The following is a 19869-nucleotide window of genomic DNA, read 5'->3' as shown; positions in this document are numbered from 1 at the left end:
CCACAATTCAACCAATAAAAAAATAAAAGATATATTATCATTGGTCATACAACATTAATTATTAATAAATTTTACATAGAAAATCGAAAACGACATATAATTTGGAACAAAAAAATTTCTTTAAAATGAAAAAGGAGGGAGTATAATAATTAGAGGTGGTAAAATGACAACAATATATCAAAAACTTTATTGTTCTCAAAGCCATCACAAATCAATAGTGTAGAGATTTTTCAACTCGAGTCCTAAGACAATCTAACTGAAACCTCCTCTCTTCTAGTGTCTTCATCTGACTCCAAAGCCGACCACCGCTAGAGTAGATCTCACCGCCGTAAAAAATCATCACTATCATCATCTTCTTCACCATCAAAATCCCTCTCATCTTCATCCGACGAGAGCGGAATCAGCCAGCAAGTACCGTGCAAATGCCCGTTAACGCAAACGTAAAACTCTAACCCACCGTCCCGCGACCCCAACCGCCTCGCCGCGCTCTTAGGAACCAAACGCGCCGCCTTCATACTCCACACGCGCCCTCCGCAATACGGACACCTAACCTTCTCCTCAAGCTCCGCCTGTCTCCTCACGAGACACTGTCTCGTCTTCGACCTCATAAATTCCCGAAATACCCCTCTGAAAACCCCTAAATGCTCGTCTCCGCCGCCACCCACCGCCTCATGCTCGCACGGATCGCTCACGTACAAGAGATCTCCCCGGCAATTCTTCGGCAGAAAAAACCTCCCGGAGGTCTTCGAGAATCTCGACTCGGACGCGAAGTGACCCGGCGACCGAGTCGACTCGCCGCCGCCGCAGAAGAACATGAGCTTCGCCAACGCCTGCCATCCCCCGTCGATTCTCCCGCTCGGATCTGATCCGGACAATGCCGCCGCCATCCCCGGAGCGCGGTGAACGCAGAGCGAACGCCACAGAACGCGTCTCGCGATCGCGCAGAACCTACGGCTCACGGAGGAGACGGCGCATATCGTGTGGATGTCCCAGCTTATTGACTCGAAGACGAGAGTCAGCACCTGCTCGTTCTCTATCCCCGTTTCACCGAAACTCGGTAACCGACTCGGTTGCTTGAATCGGAGCGGTCGAGACGAGTTCATCATTGGGACTGACGGAGAATCTACCCTTCTAGAAAAAATCATTTAGCTTTTTTTTTAACAACTTTTTAATTACACGCAGCGTCGCGATCCTCACGTATTTATAGCGGTTGGTACGGTGCTCAAGGGTGATACACGTGGCTTCTTGTCTGAACAACAGATTCTGTGATGCTCCCGCCATTAAATGTGTCGAGATTAGATTGGTTACGGGGACGCGTGTCCCTTTGCGATTGCGTGCACGCTGCGACAACAGAGAATCAGGGCATATGGTAGTACAAAAAAGGAAGAAAACAAAGGGGGTGGGGGCGCCACGTGTTGAGACGCAAACGCGGATTCGAAACGTTATTTTCTAAAAGCCGAAAATATCTAAGGAGACACATGTCTCTATACGGAGACTTTGTTAGATACGCAGAAACGTGGCAGCTCCGAACTAGATACGACGAAGTAGTTCATAATTGAGAGACACAACACAGTCAAAGTCAATCAATATCCAGTCTGGTTAAATTTTTTAAAGGTTTTGTTGTTCACTACTAATATTCTCTTCTTTTTTCACTGACAAATCTTTCAAATGTAAAGAATCTTAGAGCAGCATTATCGCATGGTTTTAGGGGGGTTTTTACCCAAAAAGTAGAGCGTGGGCCACCACAAAAAGAAAGAAACGAGTTGCAAAAATCGCAGGATAAGAAACGTTTGTTCATGGTTTTTTTACTGTTTGGACACGTGGCGACCATTATGATAGATTTACTTTTCTTTTTTAATCAGATAAAATAAATAAAATAAATAAGAAACCCAATTAGAGTTTGTGGGATAAAGATGCTCTTATACAGAGAACATATTCCTCCTGGAACCCATGTTATGTTTGTTTTTCAAGCAAAGTCACCATACAAACACGTAATGTATCACAGTACATTATTCAAACATAAGAGGCTTCAAAATTCTGATATTCTTAAAAATGGAACACTTACCATATAAACTTTTAGTTAAAAGGGAATGTGTTAGAGAGTTTGGGTAAAGAAGCTTTAATTTTGTTTACCTTACATTGTCAGTCCTAGGAAGATCATAAACCAGGGAACATCTTTTAACAACTCAAAAAGACTTATTTATGTAAAAGACCAAATGCTTTACATTCAAGCCATAGTTGAACTTAAAAGAGACCACAATATGAAGCAGAGATGCTCCATCAGTTTTAAGTTAAAATAGAAAAAAGACAAGTATTATATCTGAACAAAAAGAAATATTTTGACTAGGAAGTCGCTCCAAAGACACGGATTCTCTCCTGAACCGAAGCTCTGCAACAAGGACAGGTCGCTTTGTCACCACCCATGAAGCTATCACTGCAACTCGCGCAAACAACTTGGTGAGCACAAGGGAGAAACACAACCGAAACCTCTTCTTTCATACAGATTAAACATTCCCGGTCATAACTTTCTTCTTTCTCATACAACCCATCAAGCCTCTCCAGCTCTTCAAGCAGTTTAAACACCACTTCTCCCTTTGTCTGGGAGATGTTATTTGACTGGAGGCTTGCGTCAGTTGAAGAGTCCTTGTTGAGCCGAGAGAGCTCTTGTTCCAGTCTCTGGAGATCGTCTTTATGTCTCTGAAAGTCTATTTCAATCTTCAACCGCAAGCTTTCAACATTTCTCTTGTTTCTAACTTCAGTTGCTTCCTTGGACCGTTGTTCTTCTTCCACTTGAGCCAACGCCTGCTCCTTTGCTTTCTGCTCCTCCCTCCATTTCTCCTGTAAAAATAGATATTAACAAGATGATCCAAGAAAAAGAAGATAATACATTTCTTGGTACCTCATATTCTTTTTCCTCCTGTTTGATCTGTGCTAAACCCCTCTCGAGTGCCTTGATCTTTTTTTTCTCACCATCAATCTCCTCTTGCAACTTCTTCTTCTGCTTCTCCCACGCTACAAGTCTCTTCAACCGTTTCTTCTCCTTCTTCGTTGCCTCTATGCAAGCCGTCAGCGACTCTGATTCACTCAGCTTGGAAGCTTCGATCTCAGCCCGGATCACTGCATTCTCGTTCTCAAGCCTCCTCGCTATCATACCAGCCTTGTCGACATGACTGCTCACTTTTCTAAGATCACTCTCCATCTCTGATATCCTTTTCACCGTCGAGTCCTCCCCACTTTGTTTCCCTTTCTTCAACCGTAAGTTCTCATCTCTCACACTCCTCAACGACTGAAGCTCGGATAGCTCATCACTCACCTTCTGCGCAGCTTGCATCGCCTTCTTCTGAGCCCACTCTCTCCTCTCTTCCACTTGCCTTTTCAGATCCTGAACCTGACGCAGCAGTCCTATCAAACCATCATCCTTTCCCTTCTCCGGCGCGCTGTCATCATCAAGATTCAGATCCTGGAACTTCTCTAGCACTGAACTAACACTCTCTTGTGGCGGCTGCTCACACTTCTTACTAGCACGATAACCAGCAGCAAACGCAGCAACATTCTCTCTCAGCAAACACTTCATCGACGGCGTTAGATTAAACCTCCTAGGACAATCAATCTCTCTAGCACCATCATCACCATCCACCTTTCCAGAGGTTGGTATATCAATCGTACTCGCCTTCCCGACATGAAGCTCACTCATAAGCAAACAACACATCGCATCGCCTCTACTCAGATTCGGCTTAACTTGTTTCAACAAATAAACCATACCAGCAAGCGAGTACTCCACCAACTGTCTCAGATCAGCGAACACAGGCTCTGATCCATCCTCATCCTCCTCCTCCCCATTACTACTACCTCTCAGATGAGCCAATGAGTTATCCAGAATGTTGTTCAACACATCCGTCCCACCGTAACAGTACCCATTACTCAGAACAGCTCTCAACGCCACGTCATCGTCGTAGCCCAAAGACACAAGCTTTGAGACCGCTTCGTTGTATATATGCTCCAGATGTTTCAGGAGTAGATCCTCTAGCTGCTCCTCGGTGCAGTAACCGTAACCATTGTCCTCGAAGTTGCCACTAGGGTTGGAATCAAGGAGACTCGATAGAGCTGTCTTGTCGAGGAGACAAGACGGATCGAATTGGGGTTTCGTGGATCGGGTCTTCCGGTTCGGTCTGACGTGCTTCGACCTCACAGTACAACCCATCGGATGATATATCTATATACGAGAATCTGAAGAGAAGAGATTGAAAGAGTGAAGATCAATTGAATCGATAGATGAATGGTGAACCAAACCAGGATCAGGAGAAAATAGTGATAACGAAAGGAGACGTGGAGAATAAAAAATTGAAAGAACAAAGGTAGATGAAACTTACTGATCGGCGATGAATGTATTTCTCAGCCGAGACGACAGAACTTAGGTACAGACAAGAAGACAGAAGTGTTTCAGATTCTGGTGGTGTTTTGTGTGTGTGGGTGTAAGTGGTAAACAGTATGGGCTAATATTATACTTAACTGGGCCTTTAATTGGGCCAGGCGCTAAATGATATTTCGATGACGTTTACCTCTCCCCGTAGATATTGTAAAATGTAAAAAGCAAAAATGAATAAACTGTCTTCGTGTACATTAGCTTTTGCATGGGTGCACGTACTCTCCACGTACATAGGCGTGACTAGTGACACGTATATGCGTAATGGACGTGGCGATACCAGCATACTCGACTAGTCTTACGCCGTTAGTCGTTAAATTTAATCGCGAGTCAGGAGGTCATAAGGCAAACCAAAGCAAAGGGAAAAAAAGAAGTTAGGTTCAAGAAGAAGAAGAAGATGCATTCAGCGAAGGAAAAGATCAGCGACATTGCCAGCACGGCCAAGGAGAAGCTCAACATCGGTGGAGCAAAGGCACAAGGCCATGCGGAGAAGACTATGGCTAGGACTTCAGAAGAGAAGAAGATGGCTCACGAGCGAGAGAAGTCTAAGGAGGCGCAGGCCAAGGCCGAGCTCCACGAGTCTAAGGCTGAGCATGCGGCGGACGCTCAGGTTCACCACCACCACCTTCCTGGACACACCGCCTACCCTAGCCGAACCACGGGAGCTGCTCATTACCCACCGGGACAGATCTAAAACTAAGCTATATTAAAAGTAGCGGTTTAGTTTGCTTCTGTAGTATGTATGCTTTTGTGTCCTTTCTAATAAAAATAACGTGAATTATCTTGGTTGATTCCTCTAATGATTGCTCTCGGAAATAAAATAAACTTCAAATAATCTTTAATCTATGCAAATGTAACATGCATACTAGATTAAAATGAGAGTTCATGTTTATCTTAGTTTAGTGAGCTTTCTGTAGATGTAAAAGCCGATTGTGAATTCAGAGAATCGATATTTACAAATTATATATAAATAATATCGAAAAGGTATCAAATCCACGATGTGTGTATCGTTTTCGCTAAACAGTATAACTTGTTGCTTCTGATGAAATGCAAAGAGATATGTTAATTTTGTGTAGATGTAATATGTATGCTTTTGCGTCTTATCTAATAAAAATAACGTGAGTTATCTTGGTTGATTCTTCAAATGTATGTTAAGCTAGATGTTATCAACCTAAAACTAATTAGTGATTAGTGGATTGATCATCTATTTTATATATTGCTTAGGATTTAATATATTGCTTAGGATGTGAGATACAAAAATGTATGTTCTCGAAAATATATAAACTTCAAATAATATTTAATCTATATGCAAATGCAATATACATACTAGATTAAAATGAGCGTTTATGTTCATATTAGTTTAGTGAGCTTTCAGTAGATGTAAAAACTGATTGTGAATCCATAAAATCCATATTTACAAATTATAAAAATAATACCGAAAAGGTATCTAAATTCACGATGTATATATTAAAAATGAAGTTTCCAGCTCTGGCGATAAAGAGTTCATAGCTGTGAATTCTGTTACTCTGATTCGAATCTGTCCAATCGCAGACGTTTCAAATGACAAAAAAACTCAGATTTATACAATCTTTGTAATGATTAGTCTTTGAATTTTGAAATTTTTTTGGATAATACCACGATTATCAAAATATATATATATATATATCATTTTCGCTGAACATAATAACTTGTTGCTTTATGAAATGCAAAGAGATATGTTAATTTTGTGTAGATGTAAAAAGTGATAGAATCCGGAAAATCATATTAATAAGTTGTAACAACACTATATAACGATATCATTTTCGTTCATATTGAATATATTTGTTAGGTTATAAATGCCAAGCTTGCGTAGACGTGAAGAATTAGTTAGAAAAAATATCCCTTTCTTGGTACGTAGCTACAAGATTATCATATATACGAGTAAAGTCGTTCTCTTCCTAAAAACATGTGGATGGGAGGAAAAAAGCTTAGCCAGTTAGCCTGTGGGTGGGCCGTCTAACTCTTTGATAAATAACATCGCAGCAATACTAACCAACCATAGTTCGTCACGTACCAAAGCTTACCGTCTTGGTTATAAATGAAACCGTGTTTACTCTAAAACCATTCATTTGTGTTCATACCGTTTTATAAACTCTCTTTTTCTGATTCTTGTTAAACTATATCTTGACAATTCTGATTCTTCTCTCAGATGGCTTGCTTGATTTCCCCTGTAATGAAACTCCGTCGTCTATCCTCGGCTGATTCGCGGCGGTTTGCATACCGGAATCTGAGCGACGACGATATGGAGGATTCGGTTATAAGGGTGGTGGTGGGGAAGGAGAAGAAAGAGTTCATGGTCGAACCGTACGTCCTCGAAGAGACACCGTTTAGAGTCTTGATTGGTTCGGCTAAGGATCGTACCAAGAGCCGGTTAAACCGGACTGGTAGAGTAGTGTGGCTTGATCATGTCGACTCGATCTTGTTCGAGCACTTGCTGTGGCTTCTTCGTAACGATGCCTCTTCATTTTCGGATATGGATGTCGTCGAGATCATTGATTTCTACGCTCAAGATTGCTAGAGAAATAAATTGTGATGTTGCAAGGTGTAACCATTTAGACGTGTATACTGTGATGCTATACTCGGTCTTTGATTCATAGTTTTTTTTAGTTTGGATCGGTTTGCTTCGAAATATCTGTGATCTTTGTGCTATAACGAGAAGGCTCATTAATATTTGCTACAGACATTGCGGCCCATTATGAGATTTGAGATTTGATACCAATGAACCAACAAAAAACTGTTCTCTTGCAACCAACAAAAACACTGAGCGGTACGCGTAGTTTGTCAATCTAATCTAGCTTCATAAGATAACAAATAGGCATTGTATTATTTAAATAACCAAAGAAATTTTAGGGGTCAAACATTCGGATGTGATGTTTTGATCAATGGTTCACTAATAATTGTTATATGAAACTATATTTAACAAGTAATCGTTTGCAACTTTATGAACTTTATAAAGAAAGATTGATTAGCTTGTTTTAGAATGCTTCTGTTCTTAATAATATCAATATTTGTGAAAGTTAGTTGGATTCCAATGAAGAAAGGGCAAGGATCCGTAGTACTTTGGTAAAAATCATGGCTGTCTCTTCTTTACCCACATTTATATATTTGTATATGAACACTTTTGTATCTAGTAACTTAGATAACTTAAGTATATTGTTAACCGAAAATGATAACTACTTGCATTATATTACTTAAAATAATCATATACTACTATATCATCAAACTTATTAATAGTTTAATCTAATAAAAATTAGAAAATCAGTTAAATTAAAAGTATATATGTTAAGTACACTTAAACAATGAAAAATTTAATTTATTTTTCTTTCAAAATCTAAATATCCTAATCTGATCCGAAATAACCGAATCCGAACTTAAAATACCCTAAAATGTAGAAATATCCAAACAGATTTTAGATCTCTATACCAAAATATCCGAAAATCCAAATCAAATACCCGATCCGAACCCGAACCGGTATCCGAACACCCATCCCTACTATGAGCAATGATGATTGTTAATCAATAGTAAATGTGTTGTGATGAACATTTTCAGCTACTTTGCTTTAGTTAATTGCGTGTGTGCCAGCTTAGCATCAAATGGGTCGAGCACTTAAGGGTATGATTGGAATCCAAATGGTAGATTAATAATTTAATTTCTTAATTAGCACTCCACTTGCACTTTCCTTTGTATTTTACTAGCATTACTTTAATTCCTTGTCGTTTACTATTTCCCGTCTTTTATTACTTTTTGATGGCCTCAAAACTTTGAAAAGGCGGACAATCTATTCAGTCATGTGTTTGGAAAAACCCTAGCGAGCTAAATGATTGTTATTTTTCCTTTTAAGTTTGCATTATATAAAAACATTCGAATATATATATATATATCTAATTAAATCTAAATATCTAATATGTATTAATGATCATTCTGTGATAAAAACATTGCTATTCTATGTTAACCATTGCCCAAGACAGCAACTTGGGGTTGAGGGTTACAGTGTTTTAGATCAACTTTTGTTATTTTTGTTATTGTTTACTGCTATGTTCGTGACTTTGGTTATAAAAACGTTGCTAACAAACATTACGAAATTATATTATAATTTAATAGAAAACAGTGTGTATGTTGGCAATATAGTTAATATGTGTGCGTTAGAGTATATCGTTATTGGATATGTTAGTATTGTATAAAAGTTCTAACCGTTAATCCTGTCGATGAGTTACTGTGCTAAAGACCAGAGATTCTATCTATGAACTACTCATATAGTCCACTATTATTTTAGAAGCTGTATACGTGGAAAAAACCAATAACAGATAAACAACTATTCCATATATGAAACTACTCATATAGTCGAATATTATTTTAGAACCTTTAAAATATATATAGATAACTAAGTAAACAAAAAACTTAAACCATGTACTGAGAAAACATGAACAATTTTTTAAAAAAAATCATAACTCCATAAATTCCGCCACAAAGAGAATATGAAAAAAAACAAATTCAAGTTTGTTAAAACAGTAGCTAAAACGGCGCCCTACCGGCGCCGGAGGAATTCCCCGGCCAGTTGTCAACTCCCATATGAGGCAAACTCATTGGTAAACTGAAGAACGGCAAGCTTCCGCCTCCACCTCCGTTGGTGGCTTCCGTGTACATATTTGCTCCGCCGCTTTGGACTTGTAACTGCTCCTCGTGCTCGTCCAAAGGCAACCTTTCATACGCCACGTTCGTAAAAGACGCCGCCATGACCATCACCGGCCCCGCCGCCATCAATTCTCCAACGACGTTACCTCCGACGACCTGTCCCTGAGCTCCGGCGAGGAGTATCGTCAAGTTCGTCGCTCCTGGAGGAGCAGGCGGCGGGAGAAAAGATCCAGAGAGGGAAAGAATCTCGAAAGTGCCTCGCAACGTCACAACAGCTCCGACCGCCGTCGGCTGACGGATGCTGACGTTTGTGACGGTTCCTGTTCCGGAAAGAACGCAAATCCCTCGCTGTCTCCGCCGCGCGTAAGTAGAGATACACTCGAAGACGTCGCAGCCACTTCCGACTTCAAGAATGTGAGCCCTAAGAGTGTTTGCGCTCTCGCGCGTGACGATCATTGGAGGTTTCGGTTTGTTCTTCGATCCAGCTGGACGGCCACGTGGCCGCCGCATAACGAGCTCACCGCTTGCTCCTCCGCCACCGCCTAGTCCAGAGTTGTCATTAGAAGCTATCAAATCCAAACCTTGATGATGGTTATGGTTGTGATGGTGATGATGGTGGTTTCCTCCATCGCCACCGCCATCTTCGTGGTGGTTGTCGGTGGAGAACTGACCAACACCGCCGCCTTCGACGTTGTGAACGTAGCGAGAAGTTGTGCCTAGATCGAGACCAGCCATGCCAATATATATCAAACTGAGAAAAAAACAAACAAAATATATTTAAAAAGGGAGTTGGGATTTTTAAAACGTAATTAGGGATACTAATGATTTAGGGTTAGATTTAATGTAAGAGATAGCAGACAAGCAGAACATTTATAAAAAGATAGAGAAGAAACTATATAGAAACCTGAGAAATGAAATATTTATGAAAGGGGAGAAAGGGGAAGAAGAAGTAGAAGACCAAGTCTTGTCTCTAGACCCAATTGGCCCCAATAGACAATTATTACAATTTATAATAGGGGTGGGCAAAAAAATCGAACCGAACCGATCGAACCGAACTGACTGAACCGAAACCGATTCGAACCAAACCAAAATCCATTTCAAATCATTCAGTTGAAGATTTTCCCAATCCGAACGGTTCAGTTCAGTTCGGTTTAAGCCGAACCGAACCGATAAACCGAAATGTTTTTATAGTTATTTAAATTAAAAATATTAGTAATATCAAGATATTAAAATCCTAAATTAAAAATGTTCCCTGCTGCATTTCTTTTCTGCGTCTCCTATTCTCCTTCCTGCATATTTTTCCTTTTGGTGGTGTCAATTCTAATAATTTCAAATTCTCTCAAAGACGTGTTCTGTTTTCAATTTTAGTTAGTGAAAAGAACAATATGGAATCATCATGGGTGTAGAGTTATAGTAAAAATATAGATAAATACTCGTATAGTATTTGATGATTTGTTGCAGGTTTTTTTATGATATCACATGGAAGATGATTCATTCCAGGCTTTTTTTAATTCTTAATGCTATAAGAGACAACAATATTATTTTTTTTCTTTTTATTTAGGTAATTTTCGTTTGATTGAATTCTTATAAAGTTATAAACTATATTTGTAACTTTTTAAAAGGTTTTTATTTTGGTTTTATATTGAATTTAATTTACATACTTAATTTTTTATTATGACCAACGCGATTATTTCATGACAACTATACATTTAAAAGATTTCTTGTACAATAACTAAACTAAGAAAAATCTGATGAAACCGAACCGAAATACAAACCGAATCAAATACAAACCAAACCGAATATAAACCGAACCGAACATAACCGAACCGAAATCGATCCAAACCAAATTAACTATGGTTTATTTCAGCTGGAAAAATTCTAGAACCAAACTAACCAAACCGAACCGAACTCGAACCGAACCGATAAAATAACCGAAGTGCCCACCCCTAATTTATAAGGTCTTGTACATGTGTGGTCAAAAAAAAAGGTCTTGTACATCTGTATATAGTGCAGTATATATATGTATTAGATCAATCAAATTCGAGTCCAAGCTACTCATAATTAAGTCTTAGTTATTATATTGTCGAGTATGCATAAAGACATTGCGGTTTTAGCTAGATTTTGTTATATGTATATGTTATTGAAGAATCTGCCATTGTACTAGAGTACTAGTTTATGTTTTCTGGCTTTATAAAGGATTGGACATTTGGAGACAACATCGAGATCCCAAGAATGTGAAATATATAGTTTGTTTGATCTTTTCACATTAGTTTTATAAATTTATTAACAATCCATCTCTCTCATTAATTAGACTTTTTTTGCAAATAGATTTAGAGAGGACATTCTTAGTAAAAATCAGTACATCCTATCGGTGAACCAATACATAGAGTCATAAACTAAAGAAAACATATACAAATGAGTTACGTATAAGATTTAGACAAAGAAAGCATTACGTTGCCATGAAGTATTAAACTTTCCATAATGTCCCTATTAGTTCTCTGATGGTCTACCCATTAATTATGAATCTATGATTCGGACATACTCTTCGGCCAAACAAATATCTAAGGGAAATTTACTACAAGTCTATACACACGAATTCAAATAAACTAATACGCTTACTGTTAATGTTTTCTAGGTTTCTAGCTGTGTTTACTATTAAAATCATGAGCACCTAGGGGACAAATAAGTACTTTGTGTTGTAATATTTATTTGGAGCATCAAATGGATGACGATGAACTCAGTTCTATTTTAAACTATAGTTAGTTACCCAAGTTGACCAATTAACTATGGTTTCTTTATTTTCTTTGTCAACGATTAACCATGGTTAACAACTTAAAATTCTTTATTATTTTGATTAGTTTAAAATAAATTAAGAGGAGAATCATTAAACAAAAGGGAAGCAACGCGGAGCGGTCAAGTGACGGATGCGCAGCGACGCGTGGTTCCACGCCCTTATGCGTTATGATACTCGCTTGCCCTTTTGGCTAAAACAATCCTCAGTGCTTAATTAGAAAGATTTTTTTTGCATATACTGATATACATGCTTCTAAGAAAACTTAACTGTTGTATTATAAAACATGAAAGAAACTAACTCCTAGCTAGCAATCAAACCAGTTGACAAAATTTCTGATATTTTCAAAACAGCAATTATACCGTGGACAAAGATAAACTTCGTGATCTGATAAACCAAGGGACGCCAAGATTTCTTAGCAAAAAAAAAGGGACGCGAAGACCACATAGCAGTCAGACCTGGTACCATCTAATTGCTCCATTTTCAGCAGATTTGTTTACCTATTTCAAATGGATATATAAGACTCAGGTCTTAGGGTTGCAACCATCATTAGATGACAAAAAGCTTGTCTGCATACAAAAGGAGATAACAATAAATAAAACATTTCTTAAAATTTAAACTATATAACTCCCTAAATAATTGGAGGGTTTAATCATTAATAATAAATTATGAAAGGCACAAAGCAATAGTTTATACGAAGAAACAATTTTTTTTTTAAACGGATTAGATGTAAAGGGATGATAGACTTTGCAACGGCGGACAACGTGTGACGGCTTCTTGTGCTATTGTAGCGATGGAGCCATTTTAATACCAAATCAAGAAGCCGACCATTAATTATTAATTAGCATAGTCAATTATCAACTCTACTCTACCTAGATTATTAAAATGATCAAGATTCCATTAATCACTAATCGAATACAAGAGTTGATTAATTGCACTGGACTTCAGAGTTAATTTATTTATAAATGTATATAACGTCTAATAATTTAATCTGTGTGTTGCCATCATATATATTAGCAATATATAATTACTAAAATACGTACCAAACATTTGTTAGTCTTTTGAATAAAAAACAATTCGAAATTTGAGATATGCCCACAACGTTACGTAATGACTCGTGTCATGTAAAAATTTATCAACAACCACAATCAACAAACAATAACATTGATTTCTTAAAAAATATGTAAAGTAACATCACAGTCAAACTCGAATATGATAAGGCTGAAATAATTTAGTTAATAATCAATTTAACTAGACACATTTAAACTAGTTTACGCACGACCGGAAGTATTTAAATTAATGTCCATACACCCAACATGATGTTATTCCGTTGGTTATTCTTTGTATATATATTGCAACAGCCAATATGAGACCATTCCATAATTTTTCATACCAGAATATGCATCAATTTCTATATAGATATATTGATCTGATCTGATGATAAGAGAAATTTAGAATTAAGACCGTACTTAGTGTGAGCAGATTAATTAGTTTAATAAAGTATATATACGAAACGCTGAACGCAAGCATCTTATTATAGTGACTTTTTTGGAATCTTCTCCACATATTAAAAAAAAATGGTAAACTATTTTTTGAAGAGAGAATGTGAAAGTTCCGATGATCACGCGATGTAGAAATTTGGTATGGTGCGGATTCAAATTCGGATTCTTTGGGAATTTACAGAATGTCTTGACCATCCGACCACCCGATCACTGAAGCGTGGTTTCCTCTGCATATTATGTATAACAAACTAAAGCCATCGTGAATATAAAAATGGTAAGATTTGGTAAGAGTTCGAAGTTCGAACATTCAACTAAACGTCTATAACCAGATATTCTCCGTATTGTCGGTCCATGATGTAAACAATGTTAGTAGATATATAGAGATAATTCTACTAAGAATCGCTTGTTTGCTTTAATTATTTCAACCAATTTTAAAAGTATTTAATTTATCTTTGTGTTAATATGGTATAAATATTTTTACAGATAAGGCTACTGTGTTTTTTTTTTGTTGCCTAGATCTAGCCACGCCATTAAACTAATAATTTAATTTGAAATATTTCTTACCAGTAAAATTTAAAAGGAAAAGTATTTTCTGTTTAAAAAGAAAAAGCCAAAAAAAAAAAATCCTTATGTGCGAAGTTGGTTTTAGAATTATTTAAGTCTGAAACTCAAAGGATAAAATTAATAAATGTAATCTGGAATATTTCTCACTAATATAACAAGGTTTGCTCCTCCACATGATCCTTCTACCGAGTATTGGCGTTAATTTGTCGTTTTCTGTAATTGTGAAACTATTAAGAACTAACTAAGAAGAAGACAGCACAGTTGACAAAAAATGACGATGATTAAGATGCTGAAGTCATTGTCTAATTTAATCATTTTCAAAGTCTGTATGTTACTCTAAATATTCCGTGACTAAAGGCATATATTCGAACACTCTAAAAAGTGACAAAAGGATTCATGGTTTCGTCTCAGTAGAGGCCCAAGTTGGAAGCTCAAACCCGAGAACAAGAGAAGCACGGAGGCGTCACATGGCGTTAGCCGCATTACAGAACTTGGAAGGGGTTGGTGACTGTGAGCTCTCAGATTTTCATGAAAAAAAGAAGAAACCGAACTGTGACATTAGCTTGAAGGGCTCTGGAATGTTGATTAAAATGAATGTGTTGTGTTCTTTAGTTTCACTTAATTATGATTGCTTTGTCCATTCAAACAGACATTAGTCAAAGTGAGTTTAAAGAGAGACTCAAGCTTTATTGTTCTTTAGCCTCACAACTAGGAACAAATACAAGTTTTATGTTATGTATATATATATGCAGCTGTTCTAAATTTTATGGAGACCTAATTTCTCTAGTTATTACTATACGACCCCCCCCCCCCCCCATACCCAAAAAAAATACACACAAATCCACCCCACAACCAGTTACAATCTATAGATGATTTTAAAACCGTTCATTCATCAGCGGTCTCCGATCTAAGCCGTTCGATCCTCCGGCGTAACCTTCTACGGTGATCATGTATTTTCCACAGCCCATGCCCTAATATAACAGTCGAGTATATACCATGCGTCATCATCGGTGCTAAAATGTTATCCGTCTGGAAATGTAATAAAAGAAAACATTATTAACTGGAACCAGAAAAATTATTGAATTCTAAACCGAACCGGAGACTGTACCTGAACCCATTCAATACCGAGGTAGAAAGCTAAGAGTCCCTCCAGGAGGGGAGAGTAAATCTTCTTCATCTGTCTCTTCTCGTACCATGCTGTCCACAACAATGATAGCTTTAGTTATCCCTTGATCCTTTCAAATCTTATCTTGAAACAATATGATCATAAGATACAGATAAGGGAGAAAGAGATAGTACCAGACAAAAGCTTCTTGAAATCATCGCGGCGTGACCTTAAAACCGGGGCAACAATGTATGTCGGGTCTGGAAATGAAAAAACTGAGAATGAGAAAGGACAGAACCAAGTAAGCAACTAAAAAAAATAAGAAAGATCAAAGATCGTAACCTTTTGGAGAAGCAGCAAGAAAGTAGAGGGAGCCTGTGAGAGTGGCGGTGATCACAGCTGCAAATGCTTGAGCAAATGGAACAAATGGAGGCAATACTCCGGTCTAGAGGTGTACAACAACAACAATAGCATATGAAATCCATGAATATTTTATAAATGAGAAAACTACAAGTAGAAAAAATTGTGGAGGATAGATTTTAGCTTACCAGAGATGCCATGCCTCTAGAATCTGTCATCAACTGTGTTCCTTTCAAGAATATATCAGACAGCGCACCCTGTGAGAATCATAGATTTTAATCAGCAACAAAACAATTCAATCAAAGTGGCTAAAGTTTAGTGAAACCAAACCTGTACAGCAACACGGTAAAAGAGCTCTTCTCCTATGGAACTGGCCGCAACAATGAGTATAAACTGGAGAACATTTTAAGCAGAAACTGAAAACTCAAACACTAGAAGATTGAAAGATTTGAAAACTTAGGAAAAAATAACTCAGTTTATATTTTTTCACCTGCCATGGGGACATTCCGAAGAAAAAACCTCTTAGTTCCTCATCTTCCACGTCTCTGATGGCTCGAGCATGGGGTGATAGTTTCACAACCTCATCCTGAAACCAGAAAGAAAAATGTTTTTCTTTTCAAAAACCAATCCAAACAATATTATAAGAATTAAGCAAGAAAAAAAAAATATTATAAGAATAAAAAAACGACTAATCCTCACATCGAGAATGAAGAGAAGAGCCATGATAGGTGGAGTAGCATAGCCAAGACCGGCGAGAAGAGCATCAAGAGAAGGATCAAAGCCACCAGAAGAGTCAATACCAGTCACTGAACATATGACTCTTCCTGCTACAGCCATTGCTCCATATATTCCTAATTAAATAAAACACGTTTAAAAATCTCAATCCAAACAAAAGTTGCTAATGATTCATCATTAGCTCATTTGTAAAAAGTACTCACCGATCCCGTAAGTAAGTCTAACCACGGCGCCTATTTTGTCCCATACCGGGAAATCAACAGTAGTGGAGTTAGCAAAGCCGCGATCAAGTGTAGTGACCTCCATGACAGGACCGGCGAATTGTCTTGCTCCTCCTCCGCTGCTGTTTGTCTTCTCCATCCCTTCGCTGCTTCGTCCAGCGGAAGCTCTAACGCTTCGTGGATTATCTCCACCGTTGAATCTCATTCTCAAGCTCCTTCTTCTCTCCAGGAAGTCATTAATACTAGTTGAGGAGGAAGAAGTAGAGCATATGCCTGTCCGGGAAAACGAGGCTGAGTTGGTGTAAGAGAGTAACGGAAGCTCCATTGTCGCGGAAACTAATAATCTCTCAGTCGTGATCTTAGTACGTCGTCTTTTTCATTTGCCTTTTCACTTCTCCTTCTCTGCTTATTTGTGTTCTTCCCTTTGAATTTATACAGAATCTAAAACTGGAGAGATAAGGTTTGTTCTTGTCCGTAGGATTTTTATCGTGCGGCTAGGAGGATATATGATGTAGATGAAGCATATCTACATAACCAACCAGTATCTGACACGTAGAGATAGCATTGGTCGGCATCAGAATCTGTTCCAAACGGAGGTAACTGGCCCTGTCATTAATTATTTATTTATTTTAATCTGTTATGTCGACCTATCGATGCACGACACGTGGAATAAACACACATCCATACAGATTCTGCAAAGCTGAATTTTAAAAATAAAATAAATAATACACAGAATTTTCAAAGCAGAGTTTTACACAACGCGACAGACGGATGCTATGAGCAAGACTAGACACTTTATTTGTTAAATTTGATTTGCGTTTTGATTTAATTCAAAAATTTTAGATATCCGTAAACTTTCGAAACAAAGTAAATACTAAAATCAATATTCGTAAAAATCAAAGCAAATCACAAATATTAAAATTTTGGGAAGCGGATGTCTGCTCCGATCCGACAATATAAAATTATATGTATATCATAATTATATTTAAATTTTAAATGTATAAGTTATATAATTATTATTCTAACAAATCATTTACATTATTACTATATAAAAGTATTATATAAAAAAAAGAGAAAACAATTTGTGTTAATATAATTTTTTTTTCTTAAGTTTTATGTTATTATAATTGTTAACTATGTTTAAAATTGACAAAATATGTAGTTTCACTATTTATTTTAATTTTAAATTTATATATCATGCTAAAATAAATATTTTTTCAAAAACAATTGCATCAAAATTTTAAGATTATTTATATTAATCAAGACGGATAAGATATCCGTAAATATTCGTAAATATCTATTTATTTTCAAGATATCCGTTTTTCTGAATATCCGTATTTTTTTCGAAATAAAGCAAATCGAAAAAGTAGATATCCATAATATAGAAAGCAAATTACAAATACTTTAAAAAAATCTGGATATCCAATCTGTGCCCGGCCCTAACTACGAGTGTATCCACTATCCACCCACATACATGGCCTTTTAGTTGGGTCGTGGGTGCTTTTACTCAAGACCTTCAAACCTTGTATCTGCTCTCTTATCTCTGTGTTTGATAGGGATTTATTGGAGACTAATACTAGTTGAACCGGTTTCCTTTCGCTGGTTCATTCTAATTATTGAGAATTGGTTTAGTTTGGTTTAGGAGAATACTTGTATATATACATTTGTAAAGTTGACCGTTGAGACTAATGAGAAATATCTACATTTCTTAACAAACTCTTTCTCTTATCTTCTCCATCTTCTCTCTCAATCCTCGATCGTAATATGGTATCAGAGCCAGCGAGCTCTTTTTCCGTTTGATTCCCGTCCGATCTTCTCATCTCCGATCATCTGATCTGATAATCATCTGCTCTGATGGTTTCGGTGAAGAAGATTCCTCGAAGATCGACTCGAACACGAGCTTCCACTAGCTCAGCTCGCGATTCAGCTCGGATCTCCTCTCGAACCGGCACAGATGTCGAATCTCCTCCGCCTCCTCCTCCGATCGCAACTACTCAACCGATCGGAACTACTCCAACGGTATCTGTACCTGTCTCGACCGATACGACTCAGTCTCCTTTGTATATGCATAACGCCGATCATCCTGGTTTACAACTAATCTCTCTTCGCTTAGATGGATCTAACTATGATGATTGGAATGCTGCTATGCGTATTGCCTTAGATGCAAATAATAAGATAGGATTCATTGATGGTTCATTAACTCGACCTGAGATCTCGGATCCTTCTTTTCGCTTATGGTCTCGATGTAACAGTATGGTTAAATCGTGGATCTTAAACTCAGTCTCTCAACAGATATATCGTAGTATCTTGCGTTTGAATGATGTTGCAGATGTATGGAAGGATCTTCATGGTCGTTTCCACATGACGAATTTGCCGAGAACATTCAACTTGACGCAAGAGATACAGGATCTTCGTCAAGGATCAATGTCTCTCTCTGAGTATTACACAAAGTTGAAGACACTATGGGATAATCTGGAGAGTACTGATGAGCCAGATCTACCTTGTGTTTGTGAAAATGCTGTGAAGATACAATTGAAAGCTGAACGTGCCAAGATAGTCAAGTTTTTGGCTGGTCTTAATGAGTTTTATGCTATCATTCGCCGTCAGATTATCATGAAGAAAGCTCTGCCATCTTTGGTTGAAGTGTACAACATTCTTGATCAAGATGACAGTCAGCGGGGATTCTCTGCGGTTATCTCTCCCCCATCAGGTTTTCAGGTCTCTGAAAACTCCTCTCCTTTGATTGATCAGTCGATCTCTTATGTTCAGAATGGTCCAAACAAGGGTCGTCCTATTTGTTCCTTCTGCAAGAGAGTTGGTCATATTGCTGAACGTTGCTATAAGAAGCATGGATTTCCTCCAGGTTTTGTATCCAAATACAACCCTTCTGAGAAAGGTGGAACATCCACTAGAGTTGCTGCTCAAGTTGCTCTTTCGAACTCTTCCTCAGCAGCTACTCCAGCACACACGGTTGAGAATATGATTGGCAGTCTTAGCAAAGACCAGATACAGCAGTTTATTGCCTTGTTTAGTTCTCAGCTACAAGCTCCTTCAGGTTCTACTCAAACCGATGCTGTAGCTACAACCTCTGGTATCTTCTTTTCTCCTCTGACTTATAACTTTGTTGGCATACTTATGGTATCTCAGCATCGTCTCTCAAGTCAGACATGGGTAATTGACTCTGGTGCAACGCATCATGTTGCTCATGATAAGAACATTTTCATCTCCTTGAATTCTTCTCTTACAAGCTCTGTTAACTTGCCCACTGGTTCCACTATCAAAGTCAGTGGTGTGGGAAGTATCAGATTGAATGATCACATTTTACTCAATAATGTGCTATTCATTCCCGAGTTCAGATTGAACCTTCTCAGTATAATCTCTTTAACTGATGATATTGGTTCTTCTGTGACATTTGATCCTTCTTCTTGCACGATTCAGGATGCTACCAGGGAGTTGACGATTGGTCAGGGTAAAAGATTGGGGAACCTCTATGTCCT

The 19869-nt window shown here is 37.8% G+C and overlaps 6 protein-coding genes across 6 annotated transcripts; 2 read left to right on the top strand and 4 right to left on the bottom strand.

The window, feature by feature from the left end:
• Nucleotides 1-164: 164 nt before the first annotated feature.
• LOC125600511 (EID1-like F-box protein 3) lies at nucleotides 165-1234 on the bottom strand. The gene has a single exon (XM_048773190.1). It carries the CDS (start codon nucleotides 1143-1145, stop codon nucleotides 321-323), a length of 825 nt encoding a protein of 274 aa, XP_048629147.1. The 5' UTR covers nucleotides 1146-1234; the 3' UTR covers nucleotides 165-320.
• Nucleotides 1235-2176: 942 nt separating this feature from the next.
• LOC106437213 (MND1-interacting protein 1-like) lies at nucleotides 2177-4477 on the bottom strand. Its single transcript, XM_048773198.1, has 3 exons — nucleotides 4371-4477; nucleotides 2900-4227; nucleotides 2177-2838 (listed from the first exon to the last, which is right to left on the bottom strand). Exons 2-3 carry the CDS (start codon nucleotides 4199-4201, stop codon nucleotides 2344-2346), a joined length of 1797 nt encoding a protein of 598 aa, XP_048629155.1. The 5' UTR covers nucleotides 4202-4227; nucleotides 4371-4477; the 3' UTR covers nucleotides 2177-2343.
• A 293-nt stretch (nucleotides 4478-4770) lies between these two features.
• LOC111211095 (late embryogenesis abundant protein 18-like) lies at nucleotides 4771-5215 on the top strand. The gene has a single exon (XM_022711971.2). The coding sequence runs from the start codon at nucleotides 4821-4823 to the stop codon at nucleotides 5115-5117; it is 297 nt and encodes a 98-aa protein (XP_022567692.2). The 5' UTR covers nucleotides 4771-4820; the 3' UTR covers nucleotides 5118-5215.
• Nucleotides 5216-6365: 1150 nt separating this feature from the next.
• BNAC04G09830D (auxin-responsive protein SAUR78) lies at nucleotides 6366-7143 on the top strand. Its single transcript, XM_048773187.1, has 2 exons — nucleotides 6366-6508; nucleotides 6612-7143. The coding sequence occupies exon 2, from the start codon at nucleotides 6612-6614 to the stop codon at nucleotides 6978-6980; it is 369 nt and encodes a 122-aa protein (XP_048629144.1). The 5' UTR covers nucleotides 6366-6508; the 3' UTR covers nucleotides 6981-7143.
• A 1642-nt stretch (nucleotides 7144-8785) lies between these two features.
• Nucleotides 8786-11040, bottom strand: LOC125600512 (AT-hook motif nuclear-localized protein 21-like). Its single transcript, XM_048773191.1, has one exon. The coding sequence runs from the start codon at nucleotides 9827-9829 to the stop codon at nucleotides 8975-8977; it is 855 nt and encodes a 284-aa protein (XP_048629148.1). The 5' UTR covers nucleotides 9830-11040; the 3' UTR covers nucleotides 8786-8974.
• A 3573-nt stretch (nucleotides 11041-14613) lies between these two features.
• On the bottom strand, nucleotides 14614-16845 carry LOC125600508. The gene is made up of 9 exons (XM_048773186.1): nucleotides 16355-16845; nucleotides 16116-16267; nucleotides 15907-16002; nucleotides 15747-15809; nucleotides 15605-15673; nucleotides 15399-15501; nucleotides 15251-15316; nucleotides 15060-15148; nucleotides 14614-14980 (listed from the first exon to the last, which is right to left on the bottom strand). Exons 1-9 carry the CDS (start codon nucleotides 16695-16697, stop codon nucleotides 14837-14839), a joined length of 1125 nt encoding a protein of 374 aa, XP_048629143.1. The 5' UTR covers nucleotides 16698-16845; the 3' UTR covers nucleotides 14614-14836.
• Nucleotides 16846-19869: the final 3024 nt, after the last annotated feature.

The sequence above is a fragment of the Brassica napus genome, unplaced genomic scaffold (assembly GCF_020379485.1).
Source record: "Brassica napus cultivar Da-Ae unplaced genomic scaffold, Da-Ae ScsIHWf_228;HRSCAF=393, whole genome shotgun sequence".
Classification (NCBI taxonomy): domain Eukaryota; kingdom Viridiplantae; phylum Streptophyta; class Magnoliopsida; order Brassicales; family Brassicaceae; genus Brassica; species Brassica napus.
The sequence above is the reverse complement of the archived record's forward strand: the minus strand, read 5'-3'. Positions and strand labels throughout refer to the sequence as shown.